General features: G+C 42.0%; 1 protein-coding gene across 1 annotated transcript in view; it reads left to right on the top strand.

The window, feature by feature from the left end:
- LOC307065261 (DNA excision repair protein ERCC-5-like) overlaps nucleotides 1–15179 on the top strand; it is a gene marked incomplete at its 5' end in the record, with an annotated part of 28212 nt that extends 13033 nt beyond the window's left edge. Inside the window, 9 exons of the mRNA XM_079722091.1 lie at nucleotides 1031–1238; nucleotides 1578–2696; nucleotides 4284–4531; nucleotides 4888–5007; nucleotides 5178–5391; nucleotides 7128–7272; nucleotides 11142–11344; nucleotides 12485–12585; nucleotides 14497–15179. Coding sequence (XP_079578217.1) covers nucleotides 1031–1238; nucleotides 1578–2696; nucleotides 4284–4531; nucleotides 4888–5007; nucleotides 5178–5391; nucleotides 7128–7272; nucleotides 11142–11344; nucleotides 12485–12585; nucleotides 14497–15087 — 2949 coding nt within the window. The 3' untranslated portion in view covers nucleotides 15088–15179. The remainder of the gene's footprint in view (nucleotides 1–1030; nucleotides 1239–1577; nucleotides 2697–4283; nucleotides 4532–4887; nucleotides 5008–5177; nucleotides 5392–7127; nucleotides 7273–11141; nucleotides 11345–12484; nucleotides 12586–14496) is intronic.
- Between the last annotated feature and the right edge of the window lie 1101 nt (nucleotides 15180–16280).

Below are 16280 nucleotides of genomic sequence, written 5' to 3'. Positions count from 1 at the left end.
GTAATAGTAATAGGAGCAATTTAGTATAAGGCTTGGCAACCTGCTTTTTTTTTTTAAATAAATTTCTTTATTTTATTTATTTGTTTTCAGCTGTGCTGGGTCTTCATTGCCGCGTGCGGGTTTTCTCTAGTTGCGGCAAGCAGGGGCTACTCTTCGTTGCAGTGCGCACGCTTCTCATTGCGGTGGCATCTCTTGTTGTGGAACATGGGCTGTAGGCACGCGGGCTTCAGTAGTTGTGGCACGTGGGCTCAGTAGTTGTGGCTCGTGGGCTCTAGAGCGCAGGCTCAGTAGTTGTGGCGCACAGGCTTAGTTGCTCCGCGGCATGTAGGATCTTCCCGGACCAGGGCTCAAACCTGTGTCCCCTGCACTGGCAGGCGGATTCTTAACCACTGTGCCACCAGGGAAGCCCTGGTAACTTGCTTTTGACCCCAGATCTACCACTTAACTAGCCATGCTGCTCTAGAGAGGTTACTCAAGCTGTTTAAGTCTCAGTTTCTTCATTTGTGGAATGGAGATAATGATGTCTGTCTCATCGGTGGTTGAGAATAAAATGGGATAATATATTTAAAAACACTTAGAAGAATGTCTTACTCAGGAAATGCTTTATAAATGTTAAGTATTACTAATAACTGTGATTGCAATGATTTATTGTGTGTCTTTTATGGACCAGGAACTGTGCTGGGCACTTCGCTTGCATTCTAAAAGATTGTCCGTTAAGCCAGAGTCAACATGTCACAGTGCCTGGCATGCGTCACATGCTCAATAAATGTTTTTTGAGTAAATGATGGAATCATAAACAGTATCCATGATTTCCTTTCTTTTGCCCAATTCTTTTTGTTTGAAGGATTATCCTTTAACAAAGCAATTATAGCTTTTTCCTACTATTCAAATTTTACTTTTCTAGCATGAAAGTACCACCAATGGAAAAAATCAATTGTTCTTTAACCCCTTTGGGGGAAAAGGATGGAAATATGGGAATACTATCTGTATTTAATATAAGAAATCATTTTATTTATTTATTTTGCCTTAGGAGTCCAATGACTTTTCACAGTACCAGCTCAAAGGCTTGCTTAAAAAAAACTATCTAAACCAACACATAGAAAATGTCCAAAAGGAAATGAATCAACAACATTCAGGACAAATCCAAAGGGAATATGAAGATGAAGGAGGCTTTTTGAAGGAGGTAGAGTCAAGGAGGGTGGTCTCTGAAGATACTTCACATTACATCTTGATTAAAGGTATCAGGTACCATCACTTATTTGACGGTTAAAAACCAAAAATATGTCATGTCTCTGAATTCTATAAGCTACCACCCCCAGATAATATGAATGAAGTCCTACTTAATTTATTGACTATAATTATTATTAATGCAGTAATAAATGTATATAGCTGTTAATGTATTAAGTAGTATCATACCAACCCACTTTAAAATTAACTAATGAATTAACTCTTAGTTGCTGATTAAATGAGAATTTATAAATTCATTTATGAGAACCGGTATGCTCTTATTCATCTAACTAGAAGCATGTTGTCACACTGTAAAGCTACATAGTGAGACTATTTTAATTTTTCTCAAGGTATTCAAGCTAAGAAAGTTGCACAAGTGGATTCAGAGTCTCTTCCTTCATGCAGTGAAATGCACAGCAGGTCTTCTGACATGAAGTCATCTCCGTGTGAAAAGCTGGAGCCAAAGGAAGAGCCTGACGCCTTCCCTCCTTCCCCGAGAACCTTACTGGCTGTGCAGGCGGCCCTGCTGGGCAGCAGCTCGGAAGATGAGCTGGAGAGTGAGACCTGCAGGCTGCGCCATGTGAGTCGCGTGCCCGCCACCTCACGTGCGGGTTCTGTGTCGCCGCTGACTCTCTTGGCCATACAGAGAGCTCTCGATGACGATGATGAAGACGTGAAAGTGCGTGCCAGGAGCGACGTGCAGACAGGAGGGGCAGGCGCGAGAAAACCGAAACCGCTCCAGAGCAGTTCTGATGAGGAGACGGAGGAAGGACCTGAAACGAGAGATGGGGAAGGAGTGCCGTTGGCAGCGGCGTCTCACGCAGCCAGTGTGAACCTCGCAGAGGAGCCTGTAACCAGCGCTGATGCCGAAAAAGAGCGGACAGAATCGGCTCACTTACCGAGGCCTGTCTTTTGTCAAGGCAGCGACTCTAGCGTTCCAAAAGAGCAGATGTCGTTTATTCCCCCGAAGGAAGTCTTTCAGACAAGCGCTGAGACTGCAGTTAAGGACGGAAAAGATCCAGTTCCTCTGGAAAACACTGTGGTGCTCCCCAGGGATGCACCTGGGCTCCAGAGCAGACCCGAGCGAACACCGACACCTCCGACAAGTCCGAGTTCCGTATCAAGGAGTGGAACGTATACCAAAGTACTTGAGCTACAGCAAGGTCTTCTTCCACCTGAGAGTAAATATGACACGTCTGTTCTTTCAAGTGATGATGAAACAGAATCTGAAAAAAACCCTGCTCCCGAAGGCACCGTCAGTTTGCAAGAACCGAGTGATATGCTAAGTGTCCCTTTAGAGACAGTAAGTGACTTAGGAAATGTGGCATCTGTTAATGCCAAAGAGCATGGGAATTTCTTGAAAACCATCCAAGAACATGAGACCATTGAATCTGCAGGCCAGGGTTTAATTTCAGTTCCAGCGTCCATGGAACCAAAGGAAATAGACTCTGAAGAAAGTGAATCTGACGGTAAGTGTTTGTGCTCTTTTAGAGATAAAGAAAAGTAGGATTTCGCATTTGCAGGAACCAAGAGATGCTTTAGTGTAGTCCAGATCCACATTGTTCAGGTGGTGAACTAGCGGCCCAGAAAGGTCAAGTGACTTTGCCAAGGACACACAGCTAGTAATGGAATCTTGACCTTTGCTGTTTGGCTACTCTTTTCATTTTTGTTTTTAAAGGGAGGGCGTGCCCTAGTTGGAGAAGGTAAATGTGAGTTTCCCTTTAATTTTTTAACTTTTTATTTTGAAATAATTACACATTTTAAAAAATTGAAAAAGTATCTCAAAACATTCTATTTCCCTCACCTAGGACCTCAGTGGCTGGCATTTTACCACACTGGCTTTATCATATCTCTCTCTCTCTGTCTCTCTCGCTCTCTATATGTACACATGTATATTATATGTCTATATCTGTGTATGCTTATGTATAGTCAATCCTTATTTTTCACAGATTTCAAATCTGCAAAATTGCCTACTCACTAAAATTTATATCTAACCCCAGAATCAGTCCTCACAGTAGTGTCTTTGTGGTCGTTTGTGGACATGTGTAGAACAGCCAGAAACTTGAGTTGCCACGCTGTTCCCAGGTGAGGTTGTGCCAGGGGGACAATTGGCCTTCTTGGTTCAGCTCCCCTGCAGAGGTGACCAGAGGGTGGAGACGGGAGAGAGCAGTGCAGTGTAGACCAAGAAGCTCTGGCTCTGGGGCCATTGGATGGGGTTTGAATCCCTACCCTGGCACCTGTTCGTGGGGCTGTGTATACACCCATGAGCTCACGCTCGTATCTGCAGTTCTTCTCTAGCATCCCAGATCTCATTTTACACTCTGCCTTCTTTATAATTTCCCTGTCTAACAGTGAGCGACCTTCTGTTATCTTCAGTGTATTTACTTACTTGCTCATTCTCTGTTTGTAACCAGCTCCCTATATCACTGGCCTCCTCCTTGGTCCTGGCTGTCCCCTTGGTCCCAGCCCCTCCGTCCTGAGTGTGTCCTCAGATTCAGACTCCTCCCCCTGAAGTGAAGGAAGGGAATCAATAATGCTTTTCAAAGAGAAGAAAGGACATCAAGAGAGGAAGGAAGGAAGTGGAAGAGGAAGAGCTGTTTCTTCTGTGTCCTTATCCAGGGTTCTTTCTTCTGTGTCACAGTGTTATTCTTTGCTGTGTTCATAGTGAAATAGCATAAAAACATTTAAAAAAAACTCCATGATTGTGTACATACCCTGATAGTTCTTTTTGAATTTCAAAACAATATTAGTTAACTTAGAGGACTTTTGCCCTAGAGGACATTTTTGTATAAAGCAAATATGCAAATGTTTGAGAGCGTGGTCCCTAATTTCAAAGACAGTGCCAGTGTATCTAATTGAAAAGGCTTATTTTGAAGTTACAGGCACTTATTAATAAATTTATTTAATAACAATGTACTACTGTTACATGTTTTCTATGACGTTTAAATCTCTTTAAGGTAAAACATTTTTCAGGATACTTTGGAAAGCTCTTGATGATTTCAAGGTAATTTATATGTTTTAGTTACAGACAAAATGATCTTATTATTTTGGTACAGGAAGTTTCATTGAAGTGCAGAGTATAAATAGCAGTGATGAACTTCAAGCTGAGTTACACGAAGCTTCCAGACCTCCCTCTGGACAAGTTGAAGAGGAACCAGTAGGAACTGAGACGCAAGAAGCCACAGGTGACTCCCAGGGCCTCCCGAGAGACAACTCTGAGAGGGAGGCCGTGGACACTGAGCCACCTGAAGAAACTGAAAAAGATGCAGACGATTTGCTCAACGAATGGCAAGATGTTGACCTGGTAATAACGTGACATCGTGTTTTTACTCATTGCTGAGGAAGCCAAGTTAAGTAGCTTCTGAGTTTTTAAGGAGCTGATGGATGAAGACATAATAGCTCTTTGCACCCATTTTCTTACTCCTGCTGACATGGCTCGTTTCTTGTGGAGGTTCCTGGCCGGGATAGTGTCCACTTCCCATGTGGGTTAGTGAGGGAACTCTAAAGCTATTACAAACTCGCTCAGAAATCCAAGTGGAAACCTGCATAAGGAGAAAAAGCTTATTGGTAACTTCAGTCAGACTAAACACAGGCTTTTTATAACCAATGAACTTAATTGGGTTATTAATATAATTACCTACAAGTGAAATTATCTTATAGGAGGAGCTGGAGACGCTGGAGAGTGACCTTTTAACACAGCAGAATTCACTGAAAGCTCAAAAACAGCAGCAAGAACGGGTCGCCGCTACTGTGACAGGACAGATGTTCCAGGAAAGCCAGGTAGGTGGACAGCTTGGGTGTCCTCGAACAATACCTACCGATGTCTTTCCTTAATCAGACTCCCCGAGGGCACGTGCATTAAGTTACCTGTTGAAGCACTGCTCCCACTTCCGGGTGGAGGCCAGGTCCTGCATTTTAGCAGGGGTCATCGTGTGTCTGTACCCCTTCAGGAACTTCTTCGCCTGTTCGGCATCCCTTACATCGAGGCTCCCATGGAAGCAGAAGCACAGTGCGCCATCCTGGATCTGACTGATCAAACTTCCGGAACGATCACTGATGACAGTGACATTTGGCTGTTTGGAGCACGGCATGTCTATAAAAACTTTTTTAATAAAAACAAGTTTGTAGAATATTACCAGTATGTGGACTTTCACAACCAATTAGGTAAGACTTCAGAGTACGATCACTTTCTGAAATTTACCTTCAGAATTTGTAGTATGAATTCTTTCTTTCCAAGGAGCTAATTTGTTGCATTAATGGAAATGGTAGATCTGTACAAGTTTTCATATAAACGATCTTTTGCTTCTGTAGCAGAATACGATTTTTACTTTGGAACTAAGAAATTAAAACCCTAGTAATGTTCAGACATTTTCTGCAGTTTTAATCATCAGGCCTGGTTACGCTCTGACTGGTTACCTGAGCTCTCCAGAGTAAACCAAAGGTGGTAGAGTGGGGAGACAGGTGGGGGTAACTCCTGCTGGAATCATGAGCCTCATGGTCCTTGTTGTCTCTGGCAGTGATGCTTCATCCTCCCGTTGATTCAGCAAATACACACTGAGTGATTCCTATATGCCAGTTGTTGTTCTTGGCAATGGGAAGTGGGGAAACGGCAGAGAATAAAACAGTCTAGCAGGAGAAACAGATGGTAAAAAAAATACATATATCATAATTTGACAGTGGTATGAGCCATATAGAAAAACAAAGCAGTAAAAGAGAGGCGAGAGTGACCTGCAGTCGCAGGAAGTACATGTCCTTTGTGGTCAGAAAAGGCTTTACTAATAGGCACCTTTTGGGCTGGAGCCTAAAGTAGAGAGGAAGCACGTGCTATGGATACCGTGGGGATGAGCATGTCAGACAAAGGGACTGGCATGTGCAAAGGCCCTGAGACAGAAGCCTGCTTGGTGTGTTCTAGGGAAGCATGGAGATAGTTACCGGCTGAATTGTGTCTCCCCCAAATTCATGTGTTGTAGTCCTAACCTCTGGTACCGCAGAGTATGACTGTGTTTGAAGATAGGTTCTTTAAAGAGGTGACTAAGGTCAAATGAGGTTGTTAGGGTGGACCCTGATCCAGTCCGACTGGTGTCCTTGTAAGAAGGAGAGATTAGGACACAGAGGGAAGACCACGTGCAGACACGTGGAGAGCCAGCCGTCTGTCTGCCAGCCATGGAGAGAGGCTCAGAAGGGACCAACCATGCCGACACCATGAGGTCAGGCTTCTAGTCCCCAAAACTGTGAGGAAATGAATCCTTTGCTTAAGGCCCTCAGTCTGAGCACTTATTTACGGCAGGCCCAGGAAACGACTTCAGGGGCCAGTGTGAGTGAATGAGGAGGAGGATGGCAAGAGGTGAGGTCAGAGAGGAAGGAGGAGAGTCCTGAGTGTGGTGGAGAGGCTCTGCGGGTAAACTGGGTTGGGTTGTGAGAGAAGGAGAAGTCAGGGCTGACAGCCCCTCCTCCCCCGCAGCAGCGCACGGAGTGGACTGGCCTTGGTGAGGTGGCGGAACGGGGAAGGAGCGGGTGCGGGTGTTGCGGGAGTGAAGACCCGGGTCTGGACGTGTTGCCTCTGAGGTGCCCGTTAGACATCCCGACGGAGATGTTAAGGTGCCAGTTGAGTGTGTGTGACTGTCGTTCAGAGGAGAGGTCCCGGTGAGAGCGCCGAATTTGGGGGTCAGAGGTTGTATGGCATTTAAAACTGCAAGGATGCGTGAAACTTGAAAAATCCAAGCACAATGCCATTTAAAAAAAAGGAATCTATTTCAAATAGCAAAAGAGAGATACCTTTGGATATTGGATAAGGATATATACATGTATATTATCTATATAATGAAGTGTTTATAAATGTTATGTAATAAATGTTCATGAAATAAAGAGTTGAAAAATATATAATAACTTTACTCTTACAGGATTGGACCGGAACAAATTAATAAATTTGGCCTATTTGCTTGGAAGTGATTATACGGAAGGAATACCAACTGTAGGTTGTGTTACAGCCATGGAAATTCTCAATGAATTCCCTGGACATGGCCTGGAACCTCTCCTAAGATTCTCGTAAGTCCTTTCTTAATTTCTTTAATTCAGGTGTTTATATATAAATACCCAAATTAAACAGAACTATTACTTACATCGTGAACTGTCACAAACCATTGTTCCCTGAGAAAACAGGAGGAGGTAATGGTTGGGGTTACTAAAGTTTGTTTTCCCTTTTCTAGAATTTGATGAAATCATAGGCAACTATTTTTAGAGGTGCCAGGCTTATCCAAGTTTGAGGACACATAGCCAGTCCAGTGGGAATTCCTGGGAGTGTAGAGGTTACCGTTTCATTCGTTCAAATATTTCCTGAGCAGCTACTATGTGCTAGACAGTGTGCTAGGCTGGAATAGGGGAGGCGACTGAGCCCCAGGCTGTGTCCTCAAGGAGCTGCCACACCCTGGGGGCGAGGGAGAAGCATCCAGTGCTTGTACTTCTGTGTGCCGAGTGTTCTGAGGGAGGTCGGCCAGCCAGGGGCATGGGGCTATATGCCAGGAATGTTTTCACTCTGCGTGTAGACTGTGATGTATTCAGTGGTGGCGTCTCCTTCTGTCCGGAACCCAGAGTTGTCCTGTACTTGGGGTATACTCTTCGTTTTTGGAGATTCTGAGATGGCGCTAGTTACGAGGTTGTCTGTGAAAGTAGTTCTTTCTTAAGGTTGCTCCTTGGTGGCATTTTTCAAGAAAAAATATATAATTCGCACAGCATAAATTTTACTCTTTTAAAGTACAATTCCGTGGTTTTTCGTCTAGTCACAGGTTGTGATGGCATCTTTTAAAATCATCAGTTTGACATGGGATACTACTTGGCAGTAGCTGATCGAATGATTCTTTAGTGTTCTCTCCAGTCGTAGTTCCTGGTTTGAAAAATTTTGGGATGTTCTGGTCTGAAGATTCGGTGATTAGAATTAAATACAAAGTTGTTTGAATGATTGCTGTCCTCCAGCCTTAGCACACATAGCGTCGTATTTTATTTTTTGCTTTCGTCATCTTTCTTTTCATAATTTTCTTATTGTTGAGGAAATGTATATACTGGAGGTACGTTGTTAGGTTGCTTGTAAGTCATGGTATGTAAATAACTTGGAAAAGTACAAGTAACTTTTATACAAATAATAAACACACATTAGAAAAATGACAAAATATGAATTACAAAGATTACAGATAACATTTTGGTTTATACAGTGTTAGTCTTTTCTATGCCCAATATACACATGCATTTTATATATAATCACACACACGCACAAGTATACTCATATAAGTCTGTTATTATTATTATTATTGTTTTTACAAGCATGGGACGATGCTGTATACTTTTTATGTTACCTGCAACTCATTTGGTGATAGAACAGGGCATATCATCAACGACGTATAGATTTACATTGCTGTTTTTAATGACTCCATAGGAGTCTTTTGATGTATCAGGAATAACTAATTTAATCAAATGCCTATTGTTATTTCTGTTTTTTTTTAAAGTCTAAACAAATACTGCCTTGAGTGACTTTATGTACATGTCTTTGAGTTCTCATCTGATTATTATTTTAGGATAAGTGAAAATGGTATCTAACTTTTCGATTTGGTGTCCTGGTTATTGGTGAGAGTAATTTTTTTTTCATGTTTGTAGACAGTTTGCCGTGCTGATCTAGTGAATGCCTGTTTATGCCATTTTTCTTCTCTCAACAGTTTTTGCTCGTTTGTTGCTGTTTGAATGGTTACGTTTTTAGTCAGCTCTAGCAATTTCTGCCTTGGTCTTTTAGCTCACTGATGGCAGATAGGAGCTGCCCCTGCCTGCCTGGCTCTGCAGGGCTAGGACAGGTGCAGTTACAGGGCGCGGAGACAGTGGAAGAGCAGTAAGACTGGGAGTGTCTGTCGCCTTGCTTTCTTCTCTGCTTTCCCTTTTCCTAACCAGACCCTGGCCGGCCGGCCCCCCTTTAAAGCAGAGCAGCTCTGAGTCTGCAGGCTGAGTTCAGCCCAGCTGTGTTCGCTTTGGCCTACACAGTATGTTCTTTAATTTTGAGTGGGCTACCAACATTTAAATTGGGGGAGATTTCACAGAGAATTTTGGATTTTCCTGGGGGGAAATGACATCTGAAAATACTGAGCCCCAATTCCCAAATAGCCCAGAAACAGAGGACAGCAATTCCACCCCACTGGCTTGGTCAGGGCACAAACCCTTCCACTTTATCACAGTCGCTACTGTTCCGTCTTGTGTCCCCCGAGCTCAGCTGATTGGCAGATGCCGTCTTCCACCTTCAAGTGCCTGGCCCTCTTGCTTGAAGGAGGGGTGATCCTTTTGGTTTGATGAGCTTACAGTGTGTTGTGCTGCTCTTGCTAGCTGGCAATCATGAGTATATTTCAAAGATGAAAATTCACAAGAGAGGAGGGGAGAATTATAGGTATTCTCCCAGCGCTCTCTTGAACAATATTTTAAAACTGATGAAGATAGATCTTTTTTTCCTTTTTGCACTTTGATCCTGCACGAAGACTGAAGTTAGAACACCAGATGGCACTGCTGCCTCGGTGAGGTGGGGTACTGGTGGAGACCAAGCCTGTGAGTCAGGTCCTGAGACCAGTGAGTACATGAAGCAGCGGATGTAGGGTTTTGTAGGTTCCGTTAGTGCGTAGATAGGAGAGGGTTATATTTATGTTTTTAACTTTTATGCCATTTATTTATCCTAATTGTGTAAATTTTTCTGGTTGTCCGTCGCCACATTACAAGCTACCATAAACCTCAGTGACTTCAAACAGCAACAGTCAGAGATTTTGCTCGTGAATCCGCAGTTCGATCAGGCTGCGCGGGGTGGGGGTGCCCCGCCTGGTGCCAGGTGTGTCGGGGGCGTCTCAGCTGGGCTAGAGGGGCCCCGTGAGGTGTCTTGCTCATGACTGGCGAGCGGTGCTGTCGGCCGGCACGTGACCCGGTGCACCTGGACCCTCTCCATCTGGGCTTCCTCACGAGCTGGAGCTTCCTCACAGCATGTTGTCTGCTTGCAAGGCAAATATTCTAAGAGACAGGAAGTGGAAGCTGCAGTCTTTAAAGGCCTGGCACAATGTCCCTCCCTCAGCCACGGAGCCTGCCCGACTCAAGGGTAAGGGACATGGACCCCACTTCTTGTTGGGAGGAGGGTCCAAGAATGGGCTTTAACCCACCGTAGTGATTTATACTCACAAAGGAAAAATTGAAAAAGGAATAAAACATAAAGAAAATTAATAGCTGTATCCTCGCTTAGAACATTGCCTAGCACACGGTAAAATAACAGTTGTTAGTGTTTTTTATTATTTTAAATATCCCTGTTTACTTTTTCTTTCTTTCTCCACATATATACATTTTTTTTCCAGTATTGGGATCACACTTGATGTAGAGTTATATTCTGCATTTTAAAAATTTAACATCTTCTTGACATTTTTACATTTTATTAAATATTCTTGGTTCCTGACTGTAGTTGACTGGAGGTAAATAATACGGATACATTGATATCACTTCATTTTACCACTGGGAGAGAGAGGAACTGTGACTTTTCTATGAGTGTGGGCTCTGAAGGGAGATTGCACCAGTCCCAGCTGTGAAATCTTGAGCAAGTGGCTTCTGTTTGAGTCAGTTCCTTGTCTGTGAGGTGAGGACGGTGGTAGGACTGTGCTCGTGTGATGATGGGGCCTGTAGAGCAGCTAACACAGTGCCAAGCCCAGAGGAAGGGGTCAGTCAGTGATTGCCTCATTGTATACTGTGTTAATAACATGAGAAATACACCATTGTCATTCTGTAAGTCATAGGCTTTGTTCTGGAGTTGGGTGGGACTTGAGTTTACGTCTCTGAACTTTACGTTTAGCTCTTTGTCTGCGGTGCACCTGCCATAAGGTCTTACTGCTTCACGAAGGTTCGTTTCCTTTGCCTTGTAGCGAGTGGTGGCATGAAGCTCAAAAGAATAAGAAGATAAGACCTAATCCTTATGACACCAAAGTGAAAAAAAAGTTACGCAAGTTGCAGCTCACGCCTGGCTTCCCTAACCTGGCCGTGGCAGACGCTTACCTCAAGCCTGTGGTGGATGAGTCCAAGGGGTCGTTTCTGTGGGGCAAACCCGATCTCGACAAGATTAGAGAATATCCTTTCCCTTCCTCAAACCTCAGGAATATCGAGTCAAATATGTGTTTTGGTTTAAAACTTATGGGACATGAACTTGGATCAGTTTTTTTTTTTTTAATATTCCATCAGCTAAGATGCTCCTTTCTGTTCCTTTCTCTTTCTCCTTAATTTTTTTTTTTTTGTGGTAAAATACACATAACATACAGTTTACCATCTGAACCATTTTAAACATACCATTCAGTGGTTATTAAATACATTCACATTGTTGTGTCACCGTCACCACCATTCATCCCCATATTCTTTCCATCTTGTGAAACTGAAACTCTATCCCTGTTAAACACTAACTCCCCCATTCCCCTCCCCCAGCCCCTGGCCACCACCATTCTTCTTTCTGTCCCTGTGATGTTGACTACTCTTGAGTATGTTCCTCATATAAGTGGAACCATACAGTATAGGTCTTTTTGTGACTGGCTTACTTCACTTAGCATAATGTCTTCAAGTTTCATCCAAGTTGTAACATGTGTCAGAATTTCCTTCCTTTTTAAGGCTGAATACTGTTCCATTGTATGTAATGTCGTATTTTGCTTATCCATTCATCTGTTGATGGACACTTGAGTTGCTTCCATGTTTTAGTTACTGCGAAACATCTTTTTAGTTTTAAAGAGAATCTTTATTTCAAGTAAGTAGTGATAAGCATTCATAGATACACTACATACTTAAGTATTCATTCTGAAAGAATAGAAAATATTATTAGTTTTATTCTTTCTATTACTGTTCCTTTCTGCATATTTAAATAATCATTTGGATAGATGTTTAAAAGTTTGCCATAGTATTAATCTAACTACATCTTTTCTCAAAGAAAAAAGAAATATATGTGATATCAGAAATTTGTTTTTATTCTAGATTAACCTTTTTTCATAGTCATGAGTCTTTGATGTCCTCAAATGAGAGTTGAATATCTTTTATCTTAGAGGATATTTATAAGAACATCATGCCAGATGATTATGTTGGAATAATTTGTTTTGTTATTCTTTCCTTTTATCATTTTAATCTTTATAAATAAGAAAATCTTTGGAGACATGGGGAATGGAATCAAGGGTGGCTTCATTGGACCTTTTTATTTATCATTTGTTTAAATGTCTTTCAAAACATGTATGAGTCTTAACTGCCTGCATATTTTGTCAGCGGTATTTTGGCTGGAACAGGACGAAGACAGATGAATCTCTGTTTCCTGTATTAAAGCAACTGAATGTCCAGCAGGTAATCATGGCAGCTCTTTTCCTAACTTCAGGATAGAGAGTAAAGTTAGGAAGACTGTGAGGGCCAGCTGTTAAAGACTAGTTACTTTTATTTTAGGGCACGTAACATACATTTAAAAATTATTATACTTTAGTAAGAGAACAGAGGAAAACAGAAAACGGGGAAGCTGGACTTTGTCTTCATTTTCCAATTTCACTCTTAGGGCTGGACTTTGATATCCTTTTGTATTCACTCTGACTTTGAGAAAAACAATCTGATAATGGATTGCATACTGAGGTGTTTATGGTTAAATATTTTACCCTTTTAGAGCTATTTTCATTTTTAAAAAGTTTAAGAAGTGCCCAGTCCAGAGCAGTTCTGATTATTAAGTGTCTTCAAGTACTAATATTCTTTAATTCTGTAAATGAATCATCAAAGATACTAATTCAGTCATAGTATACTGACAGGAGAGATGACCCTCAGTTCTCTTAGGTAGGTAACAGCATCTCCCTTTATCCCTGAGTGTGTTCCTGCCCACACAGAGACCTCCTCCCACCCCAGAGGCAGCCCACAAAACCATACATACAGAGAAACCATTCAGCGGAATTCAGACCATATCCTGCAAGATACATGTTCAAGTTAAATCCTTTTCCATTAGATTGGGTTAATTTTGGAAAAACAAACAAACAAACAAAAAACTGAGGTAGACCACCTTTCCAGAAACTTTCGTGTTGTTTGACGACTTTCCGTACTGGAAACATTGTATGCCCACCAACAAGGAAAGCTAGTTGGCTTAGTGACTGATTACTCCTTAATTTCAGATAAATTTTGTTGTAATGCTATTCTCCCTTTTCATTGTAGACATTAATATAAGTTTATTTCCCCAAAATTAGAAAGTGAAAAAAATGGATTAAAATTGCTCATTGTGTTTGCTTCCTCTAATACAGATGTTAACATTTACATCCATTTTCTCTTATTTTTCCCCTCCTTCCCACATACATTTATTATCAGACATAAGTGCAATTTGTTATAAATAAAGCCCCCATTCACTGGTTAAGGTAAGTTTTTTTTCCTGTGTATTGCATGGCCTTCATTGTTTCAGGTGGCCAGATTACATTTTGTCAGAGCTTCACTTAGTAGACCTTGAATTTTCAGGTTTTTGTACGTAATGCTGTGATGAACATCAGGCATGTAACTTTTCTCAAATGTAACTATTTTTAAAGAATGTCTTCCTGAAAGTGGATTTGCTGAACAAAAGTCAAGAATATTTCTTACGACTCCTAATATATAATACTGTGAAGTTTCTTCCTGAAGGTATCATATGATGACAGTGTTTTTAAAAGAAGGGAAGAGTAGAATTTAGAAACAGACCCCATGAAGTTGTGTTGCTCTAAAAGAAGATGATATATTTGGCCCCTGAAAAATATTTAACTCTCTTTCAATGCTGAGGAAGGGATTTCCTACTTGATATGTGGGCGGAGGGCTTAGTTGACGGAGGTGGTACATGTACTGCTTTAAGTACGATCTTGAAAGTAAAATTTGCTGCCAGTCATCCATTTGGGAGATGGGCTTTTGAGAGAGAATGAATTAGTATTTTCTTTTCTTTTCTTCTTTTCTTTTTTTTTGCGGTACGCGGGCCTCTCACTGTTGCGGCCTCTCCTGTTGCGGAGCACAGGCTCCGGACGCGCAGGCTCAGCGGCCATGGCTCACGGGCCCAGCTGCTCCGCGGCATGTGGGATCCTCCCGGACCGGGGCACGAACCCGTGTCCCCTGCATCGGCAGGCGGACTCTCAACCACTGCGCCACCAGGGGGGCCCTGAATTAGTATTTTCTGAAAGAGTCATCCAATGCCAGTAATCAGGGTGGAATTCTTTGATTTGCTTTAGAAAGTTTACTTGTCTGATTTATTATTATTTTATTCCATTTTTTTAGACGCAGCTCCGAATTGATTCTTTCTTTAGATTAGCTCAACAGGAGAAACAGGAGGCTAAGGGTATTAAGAGCCAGAGACTTAACAGAGCTGTGACATGTATGCTGAGAAAAGAAAGGGAAGAAGCAGCCAGTGAAATAGAAGCAGTTTCTGTTGCCATGGAGAAAGACTCTGAGTTCCTCGATAAGGCAAAAGGAAAAACCCAGAAGAGAGGCACAGCAAATAGATGGAAAGAGTCATCCAGCCCGAAAAGAAAGAGGCTTTCGGATTCTAAACGGGGGCATGAATGTGGTGGGTTTTTGGGGGAGGCCTACCTCTCGCAGTCGTCTGATGCCCCTTCAAGTGAGGATGAGGAATATTTCCCTGGAGCGAACATTCAAAGGGGAAAAGCAGCTGTAGAGTCAAAAGTCAGCTCTTCAGATGCACAGAGCACAGCGCAGCCTGCTCCCAGGAGAGACGGAGGTGCCACCACGAGCAGCTCCAGCGATGATGATGGAGAGAAGGCAGAGCCTGTCCTGGTCACCGCCAGGTCTGTGTTTGGGAAGAAGGAGGGGAAACGGAGAAGTATGAGAGGAAGGAAGAGGAAAATCTAAAGACACCTAAATACACATGTATTCTCTCTAACTGGGTACAGCTTAACATTTCGTCATGAATTTGTTGTGAGGAAATAATAAAATTCAGAGTATTTGCACAGTCTGTGTTGTGTGGTTTTTAAAAATATGGACGTTAAACTCGACGTTTATTTTTAAATATATTACCTTTTTCTTGTGTTTTCCACTTCATTGAATATTTCCTTGTATTTACAGGCTTTGTTCATGTTTCTATTATTATACGACATCTGACGCTTTCTGACAACATTAAAAAGGGAAAAAGGATTTCTGTTGATCAGTACTCACTCTCAATGTGCGTTTCCTCTGACTTTCCGACCTAGACGAGAAGAAAATATATTTATATTCATCTTATTTATATAAATATATTTATATTCATTTATATCTACATTTCAGTCCAACTTCTCAAATACTTGGACTACAGCTGCTGCTTTTCTTTGCTCATTATTTATTCCTTGCTAATTTGAAATACGTCTTCTGCCTCAGTCTTCTCTAACAGCTTTCTACTAAAATCAACACTGACTTCCACATAAACTCAAATCTTTTCTTAATGCTTATTTTCTCTGGATGTATTTAAAGCAGAACACTTTTGGGGAAGGGTTGGGGAAGAGAGACTAACTTTTTCTTGTTATTCTCATTTCTCAAAGCTACTTATAATTGGGAGTTTTCTGCATATGTGTTTGTAGGTAGAAAAGCAGTAGTTTTTCTAAAATTTAATTTTGTTGCCTTTCATAGGTAATTGACATTTGTCCTGCACTGCAGTAGCTGGGGTGAAGGCTAAGCTGCTGTAGCAAAGAGATGTTCACATGCAGTGGCCTAAACGCTGGAACATTACCTCTCAGTCAACAGTCTGGCCAGTCTGAGCTGGTAAGGCAGTTGTGCACCTTGATGTCATTCAGGGTCCCAGGTTCAGCCATCCCCTAGGCTGCTGTACTGCTTCAGTGGTCTATACTGGGTCACGGCTACATCTGCATTTCAACCTGCTGGAAGAGGAAAGAACCAGAGTCCTTGGGTGAGCCGAATGTCTTATGTTAAAGGTGACTAGAAAAATCACTTCTGCTCCCATCCTGTTGAACTGAACTGACCATATACTAGGAGTACTCAGAAAAGTAATCTCTACATGGGCTATGTATCCAGAAAGAGAGGAAGAATAGATATTCGGATCCATTAATAGAAGA

Source organism: Hyperoodon ampullatus (assembly GCF_949752795.1).
Source record: "Hyperoodon ampullatus genome assembly, chromosome: 16".
Taxonomy (NCBI): Eukaryota; Metazoa; Chordata; class Mammalia; order Artiodactyla; family Ziphiidae; genus Hyperoodon; species Hyperoodon ampullatus.
Note: the sequence above shows the minus strand (reverse complement) of the source record. Positions and strands in the feature narration are given on the sequence as shown.